The sequence below is a fragment of the Aristolochia californica genome, unplaced genomic scaffold (genome assembly GCF_029961685.1).
Source record: "Aristolochia californica isolate CCGP_79_NKW_82.1479 unplaced genomic scaffold, dmAriCali1.0.hap1 SCAF_5, whole genome shotgun sequence".
Taxonomy (NCBI): Eukaryota; Viridiplantae; Streptophyta; class Magnoliopsida; order Piperales; family Aristolochiaceae; genus Aristolochia; species Aristolochia californica.
This window is the reverse complement of record NW_027182214.1, coordinates 42,388,957-42,408,402: the sequence shown is the minus strand read 5'-3', so window position 1 is coordinate 42,408,402 and position 19,446 is coordinate 42,388,957. Positions and strand designations below refer to the sequence as shown.

The 19,446-nt window shown below is 38.6% G+C and overlaps 3 protein-coding genes across 3 annotated transcripts; all 3 read right to left on the bottom strand.

Annotated features, from left to right (window-relative positions):
- Window positions 1-6,359: 6,359 nt before the first annotated feature.
- LOC137965371 (WUSCHEL-related homeobox 3-like) lies at window positions 6,360-8,006 on the bottom strand. Its single transcript, XM_068811672.1, has 2 exons — window positions 7,683-8,006; window positions 6,360-6,729 (listed from the first exon to the last, which is right to left on the bottom strand). Exons 1-2 carry the CDS (start codon window positions 8,004-8,006, stop codon window positions 6,493-6,495), a joined length of 561 nt encoding a protein of 186 aa, XP_068667773.1. The 3' UTR covers window positions 6,360-6,492.
- A 3,743-nt stretch (window positions 8,007-11,749) lies between these two features.
- On the bottom strand, window positions 11,750-12,322 carry LOC137965370 (embryo-specific protein ATS3A-like). The gene has a single exon (XM_068811671.1). It carries the CDS (start codon window positions 12,320-12,322, stop codon window positions 11,750-11,752), a length of 573 nt encoding a protein of 190 aa, XP_068667772.1.
- A 269-nt stretch (window positions 12,323-12,591) lies between these two features.
- On the bottom strand, window positions 12,592-18,227 carry LOC137966549 (uncharacterized). The gene is made up of 6 exons (XM_068813211.1): window positions 17,923-18,227; window positions 16,392-16,527; window positions 15,924-16,008; window positions 15,785-15,832; window positions 13,161-13,261; window positions 12,592-13,043 (listed from the first exon to the last, which is right to left on the bottom strand). Exons 1-6 carry the CDS (start codon window positions 18,089-18,091, stop codon window positions 12,911-12,913), a joined length of 672 nt encoding a protein of 223 aa, XP_068669312.1. The 5' UTR covers window positions 18,092-18,227; the 3' UTR covers window positions 12,592-12,910.
- Between the last annotated feature and the right edge of the window lie 1,219 nt (window positions 18,228-19,446).

Here is a 19,446-nt window from a genome sequence, read left to right as displayed (position 1 = left end):
AAGATACACAACCAATGCAAACAAGCAAATTGCTTGATGGATGGGACGACGAACTTGATTGTCACATCATCAATGAGGAGCTGGTATGCTCTCACTGTAATTTAAAAGCCATCCCTGTTTTTTTTTTTCCTCCTTCAAGAGAATTTCTTTGGTAGAAGTTCTCATCTAAGCTCTATGATTGAGTTTCTGGTAGTGCATGAAATTTCCCGTGGTTGCTTCCAAAAAAGTTTCCTGCAGCTTCTGTCCTTTGGGGTTGTTCCGTTGCTGTTTGGCCTGTGGAAATAGTTGAAAATGCATCTTGTTATTATTTCAAATTTGAAAGTTGCAATGTTGGATCGTCAAATGTTAAAGAACTAAAATGATTGATAACTCAAAGTTAAGATGACAATACACAAAGAGAGATAGTCAATTACATTGTCTAGGACACTGCTATATGGGTAAAAACAATGCCTGTAAAATTCATTAGCAAGCTCTTCATTTGTCTGATTTACTTCCCCTCTAACATCCCTCCACTCAATGGCATGTGGTTTAGGAATTAGGGTTACTCAATCTGCTAAAACATGGCTGCTGCTGTATCAACATCATGATCTCTCTTGGGTAGCCACAAGAATAGAATTTTTGGAACTTCGTGGTGCTTACATCAAAGAGAGCTGGGCAGTGATTGCTGCAATGCCTATCAGCAAACCCCATGCTAACCAGGAAGGGCCTGCATTAATCCAATGTTATTAAGATGAATTTTGATGGCAACTCCATGGGCAACCCTTGTCCAACTGGTTTTGGTGGCGTCTTTAGACCACTACAGTACCAGCTTACTGTTAATCCTTTTCATCCTTGTTTGCTAATAAACTTGGAATCAGAAGCCTTCCTGTTACGATTGAATCAAATTCTACATGCCATTGACAACAGACTCCAGTCAAAGTGAGGCTTAATAAGTTGCAAAGAGGTATGTTTATCTAGTACATGTTATTCCTTCCAATTTGACACTAACTTGCAAGGCCAAGGAATGGCCCAGACCTCGGAGGAACTGATCCAATACCGGGTGGTAGTTTCACAAAATACAGAAACTTGTCACTCCATTGTAGTGATCTGAAATGTTAAGGCAGGTAATTTGGCTTGCAGGTTGTCAGAAGGGTGACTGCTGTGGGACTAACTACGATCTCCACAGGAAATATACTCAAAAAGGGTGACCGACTATGTATGAAAGCCAGTGTAATTAGCAGAGAGAGTTGCATAAAAATGGCTCTTAGATGAAACAGAAACATCTATTTTTCATTTGGATTAAAAGGGGAGTTTCAGAAAGTTTCCCCTCTTAAGCTTGTTATCAGATTGAAGACACAGAGATTTTGTTAGTTCGGTGCTCGAGGATTCTCCCTCGAACTGAAGTCACTATTTAATCATAAAATTTTTCTATAGGCATCTAAATAAGATAAAAGAAATCTGTTTTCTTTTATTTTCTCTCCATTCTTGTGTTCAAAACCCACAGGAATTGTAGTTGTTCAGGAGGGGACTCAATGCTGTTCATTTTTTATAATTCATTTTCCTCTGAGGGTGTGCCAAGTATCAGCCATAAAACAAGCTGCACTGATTATGGGAGAGGAAGAATCCTCTCGGGAACTCCGGAAGAAAGCGCAGGATTCCTCCTCTCAGGAATACTGGAGATCTTATGAAATTCTTGGATTCTCTGTACCGAATTTGTGGTAAATGATAGTTATGGTGGGACTCTGCAACTCTAAATTGGTATCATCATCCTAGGCTAGACCAAGAAATGATTCCTTTCTGATGTGAAATAAATCTCATCGAGTACAGTCAAATTCAAGGCAAAGTTCTTCCTTCTGTCATCATCTTCTCCATCCATCGTGCGTGAAGCCAAAGAAAATTATGTTTCAGAAGCACAAACGAGGTACAGTCAAGCATTAGCCCTCGTTACTCTTTCAGTTTTGTCGATCATGGCATTGTTCTTGTGTATTTGATTTCTGGGTTCATTCAATCTTCTCAACAAACACGGTGGGAAAAGATGCAGTTATAAATGGAATTAACGGCCTAATTTCAAACTAACAAGAGCAATAATAATAAATACAGAAAAAAAACAAACATGAAAAAAGACAAGATTTATTATGTTCTGTTTTTTGCCGCTACAGTAATTACTAGGGGTGGCATCGAGTCGAGCCCGAACCTGCCTATGTTTGAGCCGAGCTTGATTTAAATATTTCGAACTCAAACTCGAGTCTTAAATTGTTATCGAACTTGAGGCCAATAATTTTAACCGAACTCGAGCTTCAACATTCATTTTAAACTTTTTAAAAATTATATGTCTCGAGTTCGAGCTCCAACATATATTTAAAACTTTTCAAAAAATGCATGTCAAATAAATTGTATATAAAATTATACATACATTTTACATAAAATTGGGTATACATTTTACATAAAATTGGGCATGACCTCTACTTAAAATTGAGCATAAGGGTAGCATCGAATCCAGCTGAGTCTGAACCTTCCTATGTTCGAGCCGAGCTTGATTTAAAGATTTCAAACTCGAGCTCGAGCCGACCTAGCCTCGAGCCTAAAATTGTAATCGAACTAAAGCCTAATAATTTTAACTGAGTTCTAGTTCGAGGTTAACCTACATTTAATACTCTACATAAAATATATGTCAAATAAATTATCTATAAAATTATGCATACATTTAAAAAAAAAGAATAATAGGGTGGGTTCGAGATTGAATCTCGATAATATATTAGAACCCACCAATATTAAAAAAATTTACCCCAAATGTTGTCTAGCTTAATTTGTAATTTTTGAATATGGCCATAAATTTACTATGGCCTCCTTAGTGCCTTGATTGAAAATTTATATTCTAGGAAAAACTAGAAATGTTAATGTTTTTCCTAGGATACACATTTCCAAAAAAAACCTTTAAATAAAATCCTATTACTATTAGAGACTTACTAGAAAATTACAATAAATATTTTAAAATTTTCTTAGGAAAGTTAAATGGACCTCTTATTGCCACTTATAGGGAAATAAATAAAAATTAATAATCAATTTAATATATTACTATACTTATCGATAAAATTTTAATCAAATAAAATGTCAAACACAAAATTGCTATGAAAATTGCCTCATGCTAAAAGTATTATACCATCAATTGTCAAATACTTATTCAAAATTTTTCTATACAATTTTCTATCTCATCTGGGTAAGAAAATCTTATTTAAAAAATTATATATTTTTTAATAAAAATATATAATTAAAAAAATATTTCCAAAAAAATGAGGCACTAATGGTCCCTATATTTCTACTAAAAATATTTTTTTAATATTTATTGAGAAAACCACTAATAGTCTCTAGAAACGTATTTCTACTAAAATGTCTTTTCAATTTTTTCAAGAGCCATGAGGAAGGGACAAAGAGTTATTTTATTTATTTTTACTTGTTTATGATCTCACAAGTGTGATCACACGTGCGAAATCGTCTAGCGTGGGGTTTCATTGGTTTATGATCTCGCACTGTGACTTTCACACGTGTGAAATCGACTTCACGCGGGGGTGGGAGAAATTATTTTCTCCCAACTTAGGTATCTCTCTATGCTCTCGTTTTTCGTCGAGACGACGCAAAGCCAAGGTGTGGCGCCGGCGAGGACTTGTCGTCAGCAATGGAGGCGGCGGCAATGAAAGTAGCGGCGACGAAAACAGAGGAGGCGAAGAAATCGAAGGGAATGGGATGTAGGAACCGGCAAGGAGCTGTCGATGGCGACAGAGGCGGCCAAACCAGTGGACAGGAGGGGCTCTATGTCCCCTCCCCCCCTCTCCCCCGCTCCCGATCCCGCGACTCGCCCGTTAACGAGTTGACTCGTGAGCTTTCGAGTTGAACCTTGATTCGGTCGAGCTCGGCTCGTTAACTCAAACGAGCCAATTTCGGATCTCAAACTCGACTAGAGCTCGAGAGATACCGAATTAAATCGAACCGAACTCGAGCCGCTCGCGAGCCGGCTCGGTTCGAAGCCACCCCTGGTAATCACTATGAAAATGAAATAGTTTACTAAAGAAATAATTTATCTAACCTCTCTCTACTGCAACTAATGATCCTCCTCAATGATCTTACTCAGGGTGATAAAACCCTAACAACAACGCCCTTAAATATATAAAAAAAAAAAAAAATAGGCCAATCGAATACCTGATGCAAAATTTAATTACATCGGCTTTTATACCTCGCAAGTGTACGAATTGTTCATGTAATCTAGCGGGAAGCGAGGGTCATATCCACAGGGAGGACTGAATTTTTTGTATTCTTCAATCAACTAGCCTAACCAAATATGATGAATTAATCTAAACTAAACACTAATTATATCCTAAATTATCAAACCATCATCTGGTTAACTACTTCCACAACAGGAAACGTCAACTCTGGATTTTACCGTGATACATGCCTCTCTCGAGCGCCACGTAACCACGAATTCGAATTCTCAATTCTTGCATCTAGCCCCTCTCGGGCGCCTAGATTTAATGACAGAGATTGGATTACAATAGAATTTCCTATTGTGATGATACTAAAATTATCAACTCTGGATTTTACTATGATTCGTGCCTCTCTCGAGCGCCACATAACCACGGATCCGATTTCTCAATCCTTGCGTCTAGCCCCTCTCGGGCGCATAGAGTGAAAGACAGAAATCAGATTAAAATACCAAAATCCAACCTAAATTATAATCCTACCCTAACTATTTAATTTAATCAAATATCGGGAAAAAAAATATTCAATAAATATTAATTATCAAATCACATTTAATAAACATTCAAAACCTAAGTTCAAACTATAGAAAAATTAAATTCGAAAATGACGGATTACTCCCCTTCTCCTTCCTCTCGCTGGGGCAGCAGACTCGTTCTCACGGGTGCTGCAATTTCCCGAAATCAATGGCTTCGGGTTGGCAAGAGTGAGTGGCCGGAGGTAGAAACGACGCCGGCGACGAAGGTTGGAAGCCGACGGACAGAGTTAACATCCGGCGAAGAATGAAACAGAGCTGACGTTCTCTAACCGGCTCTCTCGAGTCTCGGTCAGAGTTGGAATAGCTCCGGGAATGGTCGAAAATATGTGATAGACGCCGGAGGATGGTCGAAAAGCGGAATTGGCACCGGAGAAGCCCTCTCGGATCCCCTCTCGGCCTGGCGAGCGACGACTGTCGAACTCACCTCGACGGAGACTCTCTCGAGCTCTCCTCGGGTTTGTTCTCGGTTTCTGGGCTCGGTGGACGGCGGTGGCGCGGTGAAAGGTCGTGGCCCAGCGAACGACGGTGGGGAACTCCTCTCGGATCCTCCCCTGTTTCCGGTCCAAGGTCCTCTGTTTTGGTCTCTGTTTTCTCTTAACGCTCCCCTCTCGGGTCTCCCCTTTCGGGTCTCCCCCCTGTTTTTCGTTCGACGCTCTCCTCCCTCCTTTAATACCATCTTATTTATTTTAAAACAATTTGACCTAAAAATCACCTCCATTTCACTAAGGGCATTTTGGTAAATATCTCCTTCTCCACCAAAATTCTCCTTAAATTCCATAATTAAATCTATAAAAAGCATTTCAGGAAGAAATAAATCTTAAAAATAATGAAATATAATTCAGGAGAAAAATATGCAATATCGACAGTGATTAATACCAAATTCAATAAATACTCATTTTATTTGAAAACCGATAAATAACCACCTATAACACAATTATAAAGATTATTCTATTATAATTAACATAGATCTCATGTCAGAATATGACATTTATCACCCTTAATAAAACAGTAGTTAATATATCATAGATTTGGCCGGGATTCCGTCCCCCTTCGACTGGCATACCGACTCAGGGTAAAACGTTAATTAAGATAGACAACTTGGACAACTTTCAATTGCCTCTTTGCTTCAAATCTTCGATCTCACTGCTGTCGGAAGCTAAAAACAATTTAATGAAATCTAAGAGATCAAACCCCATGAGTTATCTGGTAAGTGCCTGTCCGGATTCCTGTTTTTAAGTAGTTAAAAACCAAATTATTAGTAAAAGAAGATGACAACTAGAGAGAGAAGAATGCAGATGAGCTCAATTTTCTCTGTTCGGTCTGACAGGTCTAAAAATACAATAAAGCCTGATTCTACAAGTCGCTACTCGCAAGTACTGATTTGCTATCTGTCAGCTTTAAGAAGTCGGAAGCTGCTGCTGCTGCTTCTGTTCGCGAGAAAATGGTAGCAAAAACAAGAAGGAACCTGGTTAATTTTTCATGATCGGGAGATTCTAATTTGGAAAAAAAACAGTAACTGTTGTAGCGTACGAGTTAGACAAGAGGCTTCCGCGACCAGTCATTACACACCAGAGCATTAACATGATCGAGCAGGAAAAAAGAAGCACAAAGAAAAAAGTGAGAAGCAGATGGAGAAGATTGAGGATTGGAAGGATGGAGATACGGGAGAGCTGAGTGCCATGCAGGAGAAGTATTAAAAAGTTTCAGTTGATGGGCATGGAGCAGGCCTAGGAGGTTGTTTTGGACGTGCTTCCTTCGTCTTTCAGGCTGCCACTGCTTTCGACGGGAAAAAGCTCCAGGGTTTTGACGGGTCTGCAGAAGGGAGAAGGAGAGAAACTCATGCCCATCATCACCAACCAGTCTTGCTCGTAAGTAACTGGTTGCTTGCCCACTTCTTCCCTCTCTGAAGCGTCCAACTTGCACAGAAAATTCATCACCTGGCTCGTCTCTTCCATCCCTCCTCCCTATTCACACAGAAAACCAGCAGGGAACTCGAGTGAAAATGAAAATCAACAACCAATAACGAAGATGACCACAGTTCACAACATTTTTCGCTGTTTGTTATCTTCAAGAAATTCACGGCTCGTATTTTACATCAAAATCAAACTCTGTCCAAATCATACATTAATTATGCTGCAGAATTTCATCGAGAAAAGCAACTAATAGGTCTCTAGGATCAGAAAAAATAGGCGGATCAGAAACTCTACTCTACACTTTGTCTAAGATCTTTAGGGATTTTCTACTGAAAAAACACATTGACCGAAGAGCGATGAAGTTGATGTGAAGCCTTTCAGGTTCAGAGAAGGCCCAACAGCGTTCATTCTCTTGTTGTTTCTTTTTGGTGAGGAGTTTCATTTTCTCAGAGAAAGAGAAAACAAACAAGGGTTACTACCCCTCTTCAATCTTCATCCCTAGTATGACTCTTCAAACAGGTTTCTGGGGTGAATGAAGAATGAAAATCTCGTCAAACCTCAACAGTATTTAGGAAGTGAAGATATGTGCTGTGTTCAGTCTTTTTCAACTGATGTTTTCTGTAAATCTTATGAGAATTTCTCGTCTGTTACAGTGAGAAAACACCTTATCTAGCTGACCATGCAGAGTTTGCAATGCTTTTCATGGCATAAAGATAGTAGGTTGAACCACTCTTCCTTCTGTTACGAGTAAAGGGTATTATTCCTCGTTTAGAGTAAACTTATGGAAGCTCATGATTCATGAAGTGCCTTATAATGAGATGGAGCTTACAAAGAGAGAAACTATCATGCAAAATCAGAACCTAGAACTGGAGGGAGAACCTCTTGACTTCTCAATCTGGGTCAAAAGACATGAAGTAATAAATCTTGAAGAACAGAAAGAAAAGAAAGAGGGAAATTTAATGTTTTCGTGTTTTTTCTTTAAAAGTGGGGAAAAGTAGCATTACCTGGTGGAAAAAGTAAGGTGGGGTTTGATTTGGAAGAACAGATGGGATAATTTCAGTATGTTGGTTACTCTGATGCTGCTGGAGGTGTTGCAGTTGCTGTTGCTTACTGAGCCTTCGGCGGAGCTTTTGCCTATCCCTGGCCTTGTGATTCTGAAACCAGTAGAAAACGTTCTTCCCCTCAATTTTCCCATAGAAAGAGAGATGGGCAGTTATATGTTGTATCTGCGACGCATTGGGAGTTCTGATCCCTCCTCTGTACATTTCTTCCAGGATCATCAGCTGCTCCGGCGTCGGGCACCACCTGGTTGAAGACGCTTGAGGCATGTTGCTAGAGACCGCTAAGACTCAAGAAAGCAAGAAAAGAGGGAGGCAGAAGAAGGAGAGACAAAAAGGATAGTGACGAGAAGCTGCTAAAAGAAAGGTCGAAAGGGAAGAGAAGTACTGAAGCTTGTCATGCTGATGCCCCCACATGAGAAGAGAGAGTTTCCCTTGTCTTTTCAAATAAATTATACAGAGACAAAGAGAGAGAGAAAGAATGAGAAGGCATCTGCCCGTCGGAGACTTGATGGGTTGGAATGACTGGCTGCGTAATACAGGTCTTGTGTGCTGTAGAGAAGTAAATTATATGGTGATGATGACGGAATCATTCCAACAAGTAATCTTCTTCACTCCCACTTTTTTATTACAGAGAATCGAAGGAGACTGACCCAAGCATTTCACCATCGAAACCAAGAGTGCATGCAAAAGTATGCAGCCCTAACCCTAGATATGGGCCATTTGCTGTCAGTTTCAGAAGCTTAACTAGTCGGAGAGGAACTGTCTTTCTGAGTGCATTTCTTGTGTTTAAAGTTCCATGGGGATTTTACTGATTTAGAGAAGAACCAAGCTCAAGCAAGTATACTCAGAAAGATACCTGATCACCTTTGGATCATGGAGATGTTAATGCTTATACTCCACATAACTAAATATACATCAAACGATCGCCACTCCTCAGATGTAACCGCTGAAAAGGAGGATGAATCCATTAACGTCTCTCTTTCTGCTTCAGGCTCACTGGGTTGCTGGGAATTCTCATGATGTTTAACGTCGCGATTGATCAATAGACTTGCTTTTGTTTCGGTTCTTCATCTCAAACCTCCAGAGAGAGTTCAATTTGATATCAGCCAAGATCCATGGATAGCCAGGAAGAATTTTAAACTGTGTTCCTATTATCACATTGTTACCTCGTCGTCGCCATGGAGATTTCCGGTCATGGTGACATATTGAGCACCAAATAACTACGAAGAAGAAGAATGGAAACGGAGAGTAGAACTCCATTTTACATGCTTCATATATTCGAAAAGTAAGCTCAAACATCTGATCATCACCAAACACACTCCTAAAAATGAATGAAAATCTCGCTCTCATTTTTGGAGCAAGAATGCCGTCAAAAGCAGAAAAAGAAGACCCATTTCGATTCGAATCCCAACAAGATTCTTGCAGTATGACTGGTTAAAGCAAATTAGAACGGGTTTAGCTAACTTTCATTCTTGAATCATTCTCTTCATCTTCCAACTCAATCTCCAGAACTTCATTACAGGCAGACGACTTCAACTGTGTCATTTTTCTCCAGTCTACACAATGATTCATTGCATTAACTTTTAACTGAATGATAAAACAAATCTATTTGGATTCTTTCAGTGAAGAAGCCCAAGCTTCATCATCAAAATTCTGAAAATTGCTTAAAAAATTAAACCATAGTAACACAAGCCATAACTCAATTTTTTCGTTTCCTTTGCAGCACCAGTAACTCTTCCATGGACAGATGCACGAACTTGAACTAGAGGTTCTTCTTCTGCTAAAATGGTAATTAGCCATCATGGCACCAAAGGAGTTTCAACCCAATAAATTGAGGTCAATGAAAACATAAGAAAACATTTATCAAAGACAAAAACCTAAATATTTCAAAAAGTTAAGCTAGCCTAACCAGTCAAAACAGCTAAAACTCCTAGATGCCAAACTAGCAGCGAAAAACAGAAAAATAGAGAGGATGACACCTTTACCTGACAGTTCTTGCCATCCATCTTGTTGAGACGAAAAAGCATTCTAAGCTGACAACCAGCTTAAGTTCGATTTATAAGTTTACTATGCAAAAACCATCCCCATTTATGTTGATCCAATTCTTGAAGTATAAAGCATTAATGCCAAACCAGACAGGAATAGTTTCTAGAGTTCCCATGAACATGGCTTTCTAACAGTAGACATTAACAAGGCCATCAACCAGTTACAGGCTTGACAATTATGATACATAAATGCATCATTAAGATAAAGATGACTAATGGGTCTGCTGCAACCACCCAGAAGCAAGTTTAAAACTTCACAAAAGAAAAAAGAAAAAAAAGAAAAAAAACGAAAAGAGAGAGAAGGGTGAGTACACCAAATGATATAAGAATCTTACATCACTTCAAACCAAAAAAATTCTCTTTCATGAAACAATTATTCAGGTAGTAACAAAAGTTCAGAGGGCAAACTGGAATTTGGAGACTGAAGCAACTTTTGATCCGGTTCTTAGAGAATGGACAGTGAAGAATCGAGACGAGTAGTCACACTCCATTGACTAAGAAGGCTATGGCAGTGGTGACATCTGATTGGAGTCAAATCAATATGATATCAATGAGATCATCTCACAGCTACCAAACTACTGCATTTGTTTCAGCTTGTCTCGATAAATATGAAAAACCCAACTATTGGACACAATGGAAATGCTCGCGGAAGATTAAAAATGGAATTTGCTCATTGTCTCATTCAACTCGAGCGAGAAACGGGGGAGAATCTTGTTATGAACCAGTTTCACTCTCGTGTCTCATCCATCTTGTTATATGTGTGGAGATATGATCGATCTCCATTTCAACCAAAGCAGCTTCTGAACTTTAATTAAGGCTGACAACTCAACAGTTAATAGAAGAAACTAGAGGAATGAGGCGTGCAATCTTCGGAAAGAAGAGAAAAATTTATTAATCGTTTCACTGAGGAAAGGGGGAGAGGATACTTTTCATGGGTTGCTTTCTCACAAGTCGCTCAGCTCAATCAGAAGCTTAGTACAGATCCTTCGGCCCTTTTTGACCTTGGCTCCGGTCATGTACAGAAAAGCACAGTAGACGGCACTTCAGTTCTGCCTCCAAAGACGAGCTGGAACAAAGGAAAGAGAGAAAAAGAGGGTTGAATCGTGAACTACGTCTCTCTCTCTCCCTCTCTGCAGAATTGCAGATTCCATTCGCGTACGGAGGGATTGAGAGATGATGACAGGAGCGGTCAGGGGGTTCATCTTCCTTCCCCAAGACCCATCATCTTTACCTTCTTGAATCACCCTCTTTTCTCCCACTCTAACGCGACCCGAGCAGAGGGGCATCATCTGATTTCTATTTATTTCTCGCTCGTACGTTACATCTTGGTTTTTTTTAGCAAAAAATCGTACGTGACCGTCTGGCAAAATAGATTTTCTTCTCGCTGTTCGATGAAATTCCAGTTTGGACTCTTTCTGCGAAGACAAAACAAGGCCAGATTTTTTTCTTCCATATTCAATTCGTTTATCCAAGTCTGCTGCAACTCCTGCCCCTCCTCGAAATCGAATATACACACCTCTCAAAAACTCTGGTTGTAGTCGACATTACGTAAACTTTCATTGCAGAAAATGACAGAACAATGGAATTCCAAGCCGGTTCCAGTGATACTGGAGTCCAAGGCAGGAGCCCAAAAATCGAAAATCAGGTGTGGGATGGGCACCTGGCATACACTGGTACAGATTTCTTGAGCAGCTTCTTAGAACGAGATAGAATAAGAATCATTCGTAAAAAATTCTCGAAGATTGAAAACAGCCCTCGATGGGAATCCATCAATAGGTACTTGATTCCATCCATATTGCGGCGTGTCACTAGGGAAGATTGAAAACAAGTACTTTTATACCAAAGTCAAACCAAGTACCCATGTTACAGAGCTACTACATGTACATGAACAGCCATTAACAAGCTCGCTCCAGATAGTTACAGCCTAAAGTTAAGAGATACAAAAGCAATCTTCCAGGCTATATCTCAAGTTTCCCCGTCAAGATCATTCACAACCTCAGGCAGTGGTGGGCGGTTTGAATCGCAGTAATTAAACCCAAACCACACATTTTCAGGCACAAATACGCGAAAATAGAAAGGATAAGAAAAGGTTGAGGACCGGCCATCTACCCGGAGTCTGACGACTTTGATCCAATCCGGCCTCCACTCGTCAGAGCCCAACCGCTTGACGTAGAGAGAGCAAACCCTTTTGTTCATACAATCTCCATTGGCTTCGAATTGATCGATCGCGCACGCCTCCAACCCATTGTAGTCACTTCCTTGTTTGCTACCTCTTCTTGGGCTGTAGAGCAGCTTTGGGTTCTTGAGATGTCTGACAACAATGGCGTTTTCAATTGAATCCCCAAACCTAACACCGATGATGGAGGTAGTTCCGGCGGATGGGGTGCAAGAGGTCTCCACCTCAATAGCGTACGAGCAATTGCGCTGAGAGAGAGAACGTTTTGAGGGGAAACTCCCATTAGCCAAATGGGAAAAACCCAGAAGATAGATGGTAGTGGTGATGCAGATAAGGCCAAAGGCTTGCCTTGATTGCTTCATTGCTTTCAGGCTACCCAAGATTGATTGGTTACTGGAGTTTCTTCCATTTATACATACGCAGCTCAGGTTAGATTCGCCAGTGAAACAAAAAGTGAAGGGACAAAGGGAATCCTTAAAAGGGTAAGCGTCTCCATTATGACAAAGCATCTATCATAAAATAAGCAAATAGCTTTCGAGAAAGATCTTCATGGCCTTCAGTCATCCTTAAAGATGACGCTTTAGCCATAGCTTTTCTTTTAATAAACTTTATTTTCACATTTACAGTTTTAATATGGATCAGATCGCAGTCATTTCATTTGATCAGAATCAGCCCACAACAGTTACAGATAAAATGCAGACATGATGCTCATAAACAAATTTGTGCTTAATCTAAAGCTGGACTGGGAAGCTACTAAAGAAAACCATTGCCTACATCTATGCTCTTCTTATTCATAGCCAACATCAAACTCTCATCTTTTTCTTTTTTAAAAGAAAGGTAGGATCTTCCACATCTATGCTCTATCCATTTAGAAGAAAAGGAAAAAGAAAAATCTGAGCTAATCATGGAAGCGGAGTATACAATAGAAATGTTCCCCCTGCCATGTATTCCTATTGAAGAAGCTTCATGGTTATAAGGTTATTGAGAATAAAGCTTCTATTCTTCATACGGATGGCATTTGTGGCTTCAATTTGTGATGGAAAGTTGACTGTAGCCATTCTTATGGGTTCAGGAAAACCAGGCCTGCAAAAGTTTCAAAATTGTCACCCTTTTAAAATACTTTTTGGATGTTTTGAGTGGTAGAGAATCTAAAAATAGCAGAAATTTATAGCAATAAAATATTGGTAAGCTGCCTCTAACCTGATGAACATTTGAAGGCCAGATGCATCAAAATCACAACCAGAGAGGAAGCGCTCCACGTCTTCCGCAAGTGCGGCACGAGGAATTCCACTCAGCAAAGCCTGAATGATCAACGACATCAGGAAAACAATTGAAAGTTTTAAACATTTTAGGCAAGCAAAACGTTTGTAATGTAATCCCAACAATTGCAGAAGAGACACGTCTACTAGCAGTAACATAAATCACACTGAGTTGAAGTACACATATCTTCTTTGACATTAACAATCTAGTGAGAACTCATCATGTGCTAGTTTGGAACACTTAATGGAATAAAATGACATAGAACATGTGAGAAGAAATGACTAACAACTTCCAAGTAATTTACAGTAATCCAACACGTTTATATATCCTCCAGATATCATTTGCTATCTCCATTGTTAGGTTACCCTTGCCCAATTTCTCATGGGTCCAAATATCAACAACATTAAGCCCTTCAATCTAATGAACAATTCACTCTATATTGGTGTCTCTATTGTTGCCACTTTTATAACCTTTGTCAAATAAGTTTTTTCTTACATCCTCTTGGGTTTGCCACCCATCCATCTCAACACTTTCTTCTCCACGGCAACATCAACTGTTATCCTTGTTCCTTTGCTGTTCAACCTACATCTCCATAAATAAATTTTACTCTAGAAGCAGGTGTCTATTGCATTGGATTCCCAAACCAACCCATTAGGCTCTCTATCTTTATACTATTAACAGCTTCCTCAATCTTCATTTCCTACGAAAATAAAAACTTATCTTAATTTAACCGTTTTGTAAACTAATGCATACTGTACCATCTGGAAGGAGGTTGCATCAGATGAGTTGATAGCTGAACTAAAACCTCTCACAATTCGCATATTCCGCAAAGGACAAAGACGATTTTTACTACAGCACCTAACATAGTTTGGTAAAGGCCTTGACAATAATAATAATGACAACAATGGGCATTCACATGAATCCATCAACATAGTCTACATCTTTCCTTTATTAAGGGAAAAAAAAAAAGTGTCAAGGAGCATAAATGTGTTCTGTTATGGATGCTGTAACAGAGTTCCTGGATGGCAAAATTTGAAAGCCTGGATAAATTTTTCTTACTTGCATTTTTTCTTGATAACCTCACTCACCATTTTTCAATTAGGTTTTGGAAACAATATAGCTCATCCTCTTCTCAGACTCATTGTTTATTGAAAAGTATTGCTTTACTAGAACTGGATGGAGTCACAAAATTTGTTTGCAACCATAAGTAGTTTTCTTTTCTTGTCAGCATGCATTCCTCCAATCCTTTACCTACCAAAACTCTCTCTAGCAATCTCTGCTTCTAAATGAGCAATCGCATCACTCTTCTGAAAGAGAGAAGACAATCTTATCCCTAGAAGACAAAGTCTTTCCATGTAATATCTACATCTAGGAGAGTTAAACGAGGCTGAAAGAAAATTAAAAACCAAGAAAAAACAATAAACCAGCTCTTCGCCCCTTTAGCATCTGAATCTACTCATACTGCTGAGTTCCTCCACTCCAAATTCTGATTAACCTTGTTCTGCTTCTTCACAAATACTAAGAATCCCTCACATCAAACTGGTCAATGACCCTTGCACACTTTTTTCCAAGGCGTGTTAGAAATTCATTGAAGAAGAGAGAAATACAACAGTTAGCTCCCCCAAAAAGGAATAACATAATACAAAATCACAACCTTAAAATACAAACTAGAGTTGTTATAACCCCTTTTAGTCTCCAGGCATAGGAAAGAGAGTACTAACAATGGGGAACCAAAATAGCTCGTGAGGAGAGGAGAAGAAGTTTGGAACTCGGCTAGGGTTTTATGAGAAGGCACAACAAAAATAAAAAACAAGTTTTGGGTTTCTGGGCTGATACTCTCCTCGTCCATCTCCTTCCATTATATAAATTTCTTTATGTTACAAAGGTCTAATTAATCCCTAACAATTGAGTTATCACTATGAATCGAAGTTATTCCTCGTGTCCCAATGATACCCAAGTTCATAAACTACCCCTACATATCATCAGAAGCACTGGAAATACCACTGGGTTGGCATCCAAGATCCTCAAAGAAGAGCCAAGTTAAAATCGCCTACAAAATCAGAGAGCGAAACACCCCCAGATATATCACAACTTTAGTGATTAAGGTGTCGCAAACAGTGTTAGCTATCAGACTATAGGTTCAAGTTCACCTTCCACAGATCTTTTGCACAATATTCATCAGTTATCTCTTCAAAAAAAAAAAAAATCATCAGTTACCAATACGCAACACACGCTCTGGAAGAGTTTTTCTTCAGATATTTTCTATCCTCCACAAGACTTACAGTAACTTCCTGGTTGAGTTTTCACACCATGCTTGATTTTTTTCTATTTCTCTTTCTATAGACTCAAACCAATAGCAGCCAAAACAAAACAGAAGAAGAATAAGGAAAAAAAGCAGAACCTTTATGTTCACGACAAAAGAGTTATCAGAAAATATTATGAAAGTTTATCACAAATAACACTCAACAGAGCAGAAGAAGCACACTGTGAAGAGTTGAGAAACATCCATGGATTTGAAAAGAACTAAATTGAGGAAAAGAGAACTACTTCGCTTGTCTACTTACAACTTTGCCACTATATGAGGTTTGAATATTCCACAGACCACGATCAACCTACCTCCAAGAGTATATGATACAATCAGTCAAAAAAAAAAAATCTGAAAAACTGAAGTTTCATTTTAGAAAGTGCATTAAGTAGTATTACCTCCTCCAATTTATACAACCGACCCTTCCTTATAGTTGACCTAACCGCATTCTGAAAAACAGATCGTGAAGAAAATTGGAGTATCCTGCTTGCAGAAAATTATGTAAATCAGCAAATACAATAGGGAAAGTGACTTTCACGTTGACTACTATAAAGTGTCTGTCAAGTTTATTCTGTTGCATGAAGTTTGATTCCAACTATGTCAAATTGAAATAACATAAGAATTTTGTCTAAAACCCAAAGGTTGGTGGTTGGATGACTTAAACCTGATTGAAACAACTGAATAAATGTCTCATTAGCTTAAAGTAGTATAAGACAACGAAGACTTGCTTTACATGAACAATATGTAGAGCTGTAATCAACTTACACTCCCAAAGAGTCTTATCATGTCCCATATATATAACCTGTGAAAACTCCAGGAGTAATACAACCTATGGCTATGGAAGAAATGAGAGAAAAGGAGCACACATGCTAAGTGATGCAAATGTCCGGCTGTATTCAACTCTAACATCCTCAGTAGTCAGGTCACATCCTTCAAGAAAATGGATAATATCGGTTTTTAATGTATTTTTTCCAATTCCTGTGAGCTTTCCATAGATTGAACCTGAAATTAAGAAAAGGAGAACCATTAAAGTATATGAAAGGATATCAGTACATGTGTGTGTGTGTGTTTGTGTAAAATTTACAACATTGAAAAGAATTGAAAAGCCTACCATCAAATAAAACAATTATCAGAAACAGACAAGTAAAATATTTCTTCACTCATCTGCTCAAGAGGCAGGAGTATATGATGTATTGGGCACATTGTTGAATATCTAAAATCCCTAATTCTATACAAAAATCATGCCTAAAAGTGAATGCAGTTCCAGTTTAGCATTGGTCAAGGGGAACTACCACAGAAGACTATGGCTCCAAGATCAAATTGCTTGGACTTATGATGTGAAGATCACTAAAACTAATGCCAATCCATATGTGAAGAGCTGTGTGGAAACTACAAATCAAGATCAATCAACAGTTACAAACATCTAAAGATATGGGTATCATTCAGAAAATTGTCCCGGTCTTGTGAAGAAATAAAGTTCATTCTTTAGCTTCTTATGCTTTCTCTATGTCAAATATGAGTGTACAAACTAACATTTTCCTTTCCTTGAAAGCCTGTGGACACTAGAGCCAGTGAAACGGTAGCTACTAGAATGTAAACTGCTCGTTTTTCCTTTCCTGTGAGTATAGCATGATGAGCCCAAGTTACGGCAGCAGAGGATGAGCGGGGAGTAGTGGTACTAAGAAAAGGGATTTCCTTAGGATTTAAAACACCAATCCCTTTCTGGGGCCAACGACCTCCGATCTCTACGGTAGGCGCCAAAAAAGAATGAGAAGAAGCCCAAAAAAGAGCAATGCCCTCCTAAAGGTTAAAAATCACCTGTGAAGGTGGAGAAGGATAAAAATATAGTGTACTGAAACAGCATCAAATATAATGAGAAGAAGCCCAAAAAAGAGCAATGCCCTCCTAAAGGTTAAAAATCACCTGTGAAGGTGGATAAGGATAAAAATATAGTGTACTGAAACAGCATCAAATATCTATAGAATCTTGGAGTTTATAACCTATTAAAACAATTTCTATTTCAAAGTTAAGCATCTCCTTCATTTACTTCATCCTTCATCACAAACTTTGTCCCTGTACACCTGATCTCATTGTATCTGCTGTTCCTTCTATTCCTCTTTATCTGTTTACTTCCTTTATCCCAGTAGCTCCAGCAGCGTTTGCAAAGGTTTCGGCTTTCTCAATAGTTTGTTTAAAGTGCATTCGTATTTGGTGCCAACAAGGTCATCAGAAATCTCAGAAACAGAGAAACAGTAAATCATTCCAGACAATGCGCAACTTTAAAAGCTCATCAGGAAGAACAACAATAACGCCTACAATTAAGAAAAAATGCACATCCACATTTACTGTACACAGCAGACAAGCGTCTGAAAAAAAACTCCTGCCAGAAACGGATACCTCTGCTTGGGTTCTGAAGAAAGGGATCCTTAGGAGGTGCTTCCTCTTCCCCACCTTCCCCACCGGTCGCATAGCTTCTCGCGGCCACACGCATACACGGCATAATGGATTGATTTAGCACTACGCCCTTCGATTTGAACACATGAGCAAGCAGACTTAGCTTCTGCATTTCCTAACACCAGAGCAAATTCGACTAAACCGATTCGTGGCAAAGCACAGCCAGAGGCAATTGCGAGGGTTCAAAATGCTCTCTCCAATGCAACGCTAGGGCTGGTGAGCAGCTACAAATGGCAGAGACAGTGTGACCAGCCGGCCCATGGGCTTTTGATTCCATGCCTCAGATATTTGAATATCGATTAAAGCGTGTATGCCGCTATATGAAAACAATAATGACAGAAATTTTATTTTTTATTTAATCAATTTTTTCCTTGGAAATATTTTTCAACCAGTTATTTTATTTTATTTTATTGTGTCATCATAGAAAGATTGGAAAAATTAATTATAATATTTGTGTATCTACAAAAATATAATTAAAAAATTTTAAATACGTAAATGTAAATATAAATAAGAGGCGAGCGATCAAAAATAAATTTAATTAATTATATAAAAATCCTCAAAATAAATATATATTAGATTTAGATGGCAAGATAAAACTGTGCAAATTGTTGTGTACTCTGACTCAAATTTAAGAGGTGGACTCTTCCCTTATATTTTTTACAGAGTCCCTAAACCCTAAACTCCAACTTTTGGACTCGAAACCTTAATAAAACCATTAACCCTACCAAAATTATAATAGGAGGTTTAAATCAAAAAATAAAAATTAACACAATGAGACACAATCCATAGTACCCCTCATGTTGCAACATATCTATATTGCATAACCATTTTCTTATTAGAATTGTTGTAATCTTACTCTTGCTTGACCATCCAGACTTAAGAGTCTATGAAGAACATTAAGTAAAATCGATCGAGTTCGATTAGGACTCACAGATGTGGTTATTAGATTGAAACCCACACTAAACAGAAGGATCAGACCTGCCCCTCCTGAACCCAAAACAAAGTTGACGTAATCGAAGGTCAACTTGACCCTATTCTAAAGAATATTTTAAGAACTTGGAACAAATGTTTCAAAGCCCTTTTGAAAATTCCTTACAAATTCATTTATATTATACAATGTTTCATAAAGAAGTGATATGCCCTTATATTTTAAAAATCAAATATTTTAAATTGTGAACTTGATTGCAGGAGAGAGGCCCCTTGCTACTTTCCCTCCTATTGTGGAGAGAAGGGAAGGTGTGGCCTTCTTTTCCAGTTGAGTGACAACGTATGAGACATTTTAAAACTAACCCTAGACTTTAAACCCTAAACCTTAGACATTCCATTGAAACCTCCTTCCTTATCTATGCAAGAGGGAAGGATGCTCCTTGTTAACTCCCTCTCTCATCCACAATGGGAAGGGAAGGAAATTAGGACAAGGTCCACCTTGAGAGAGTTATATTTTAAAATTAACCTTAAATTTACGAC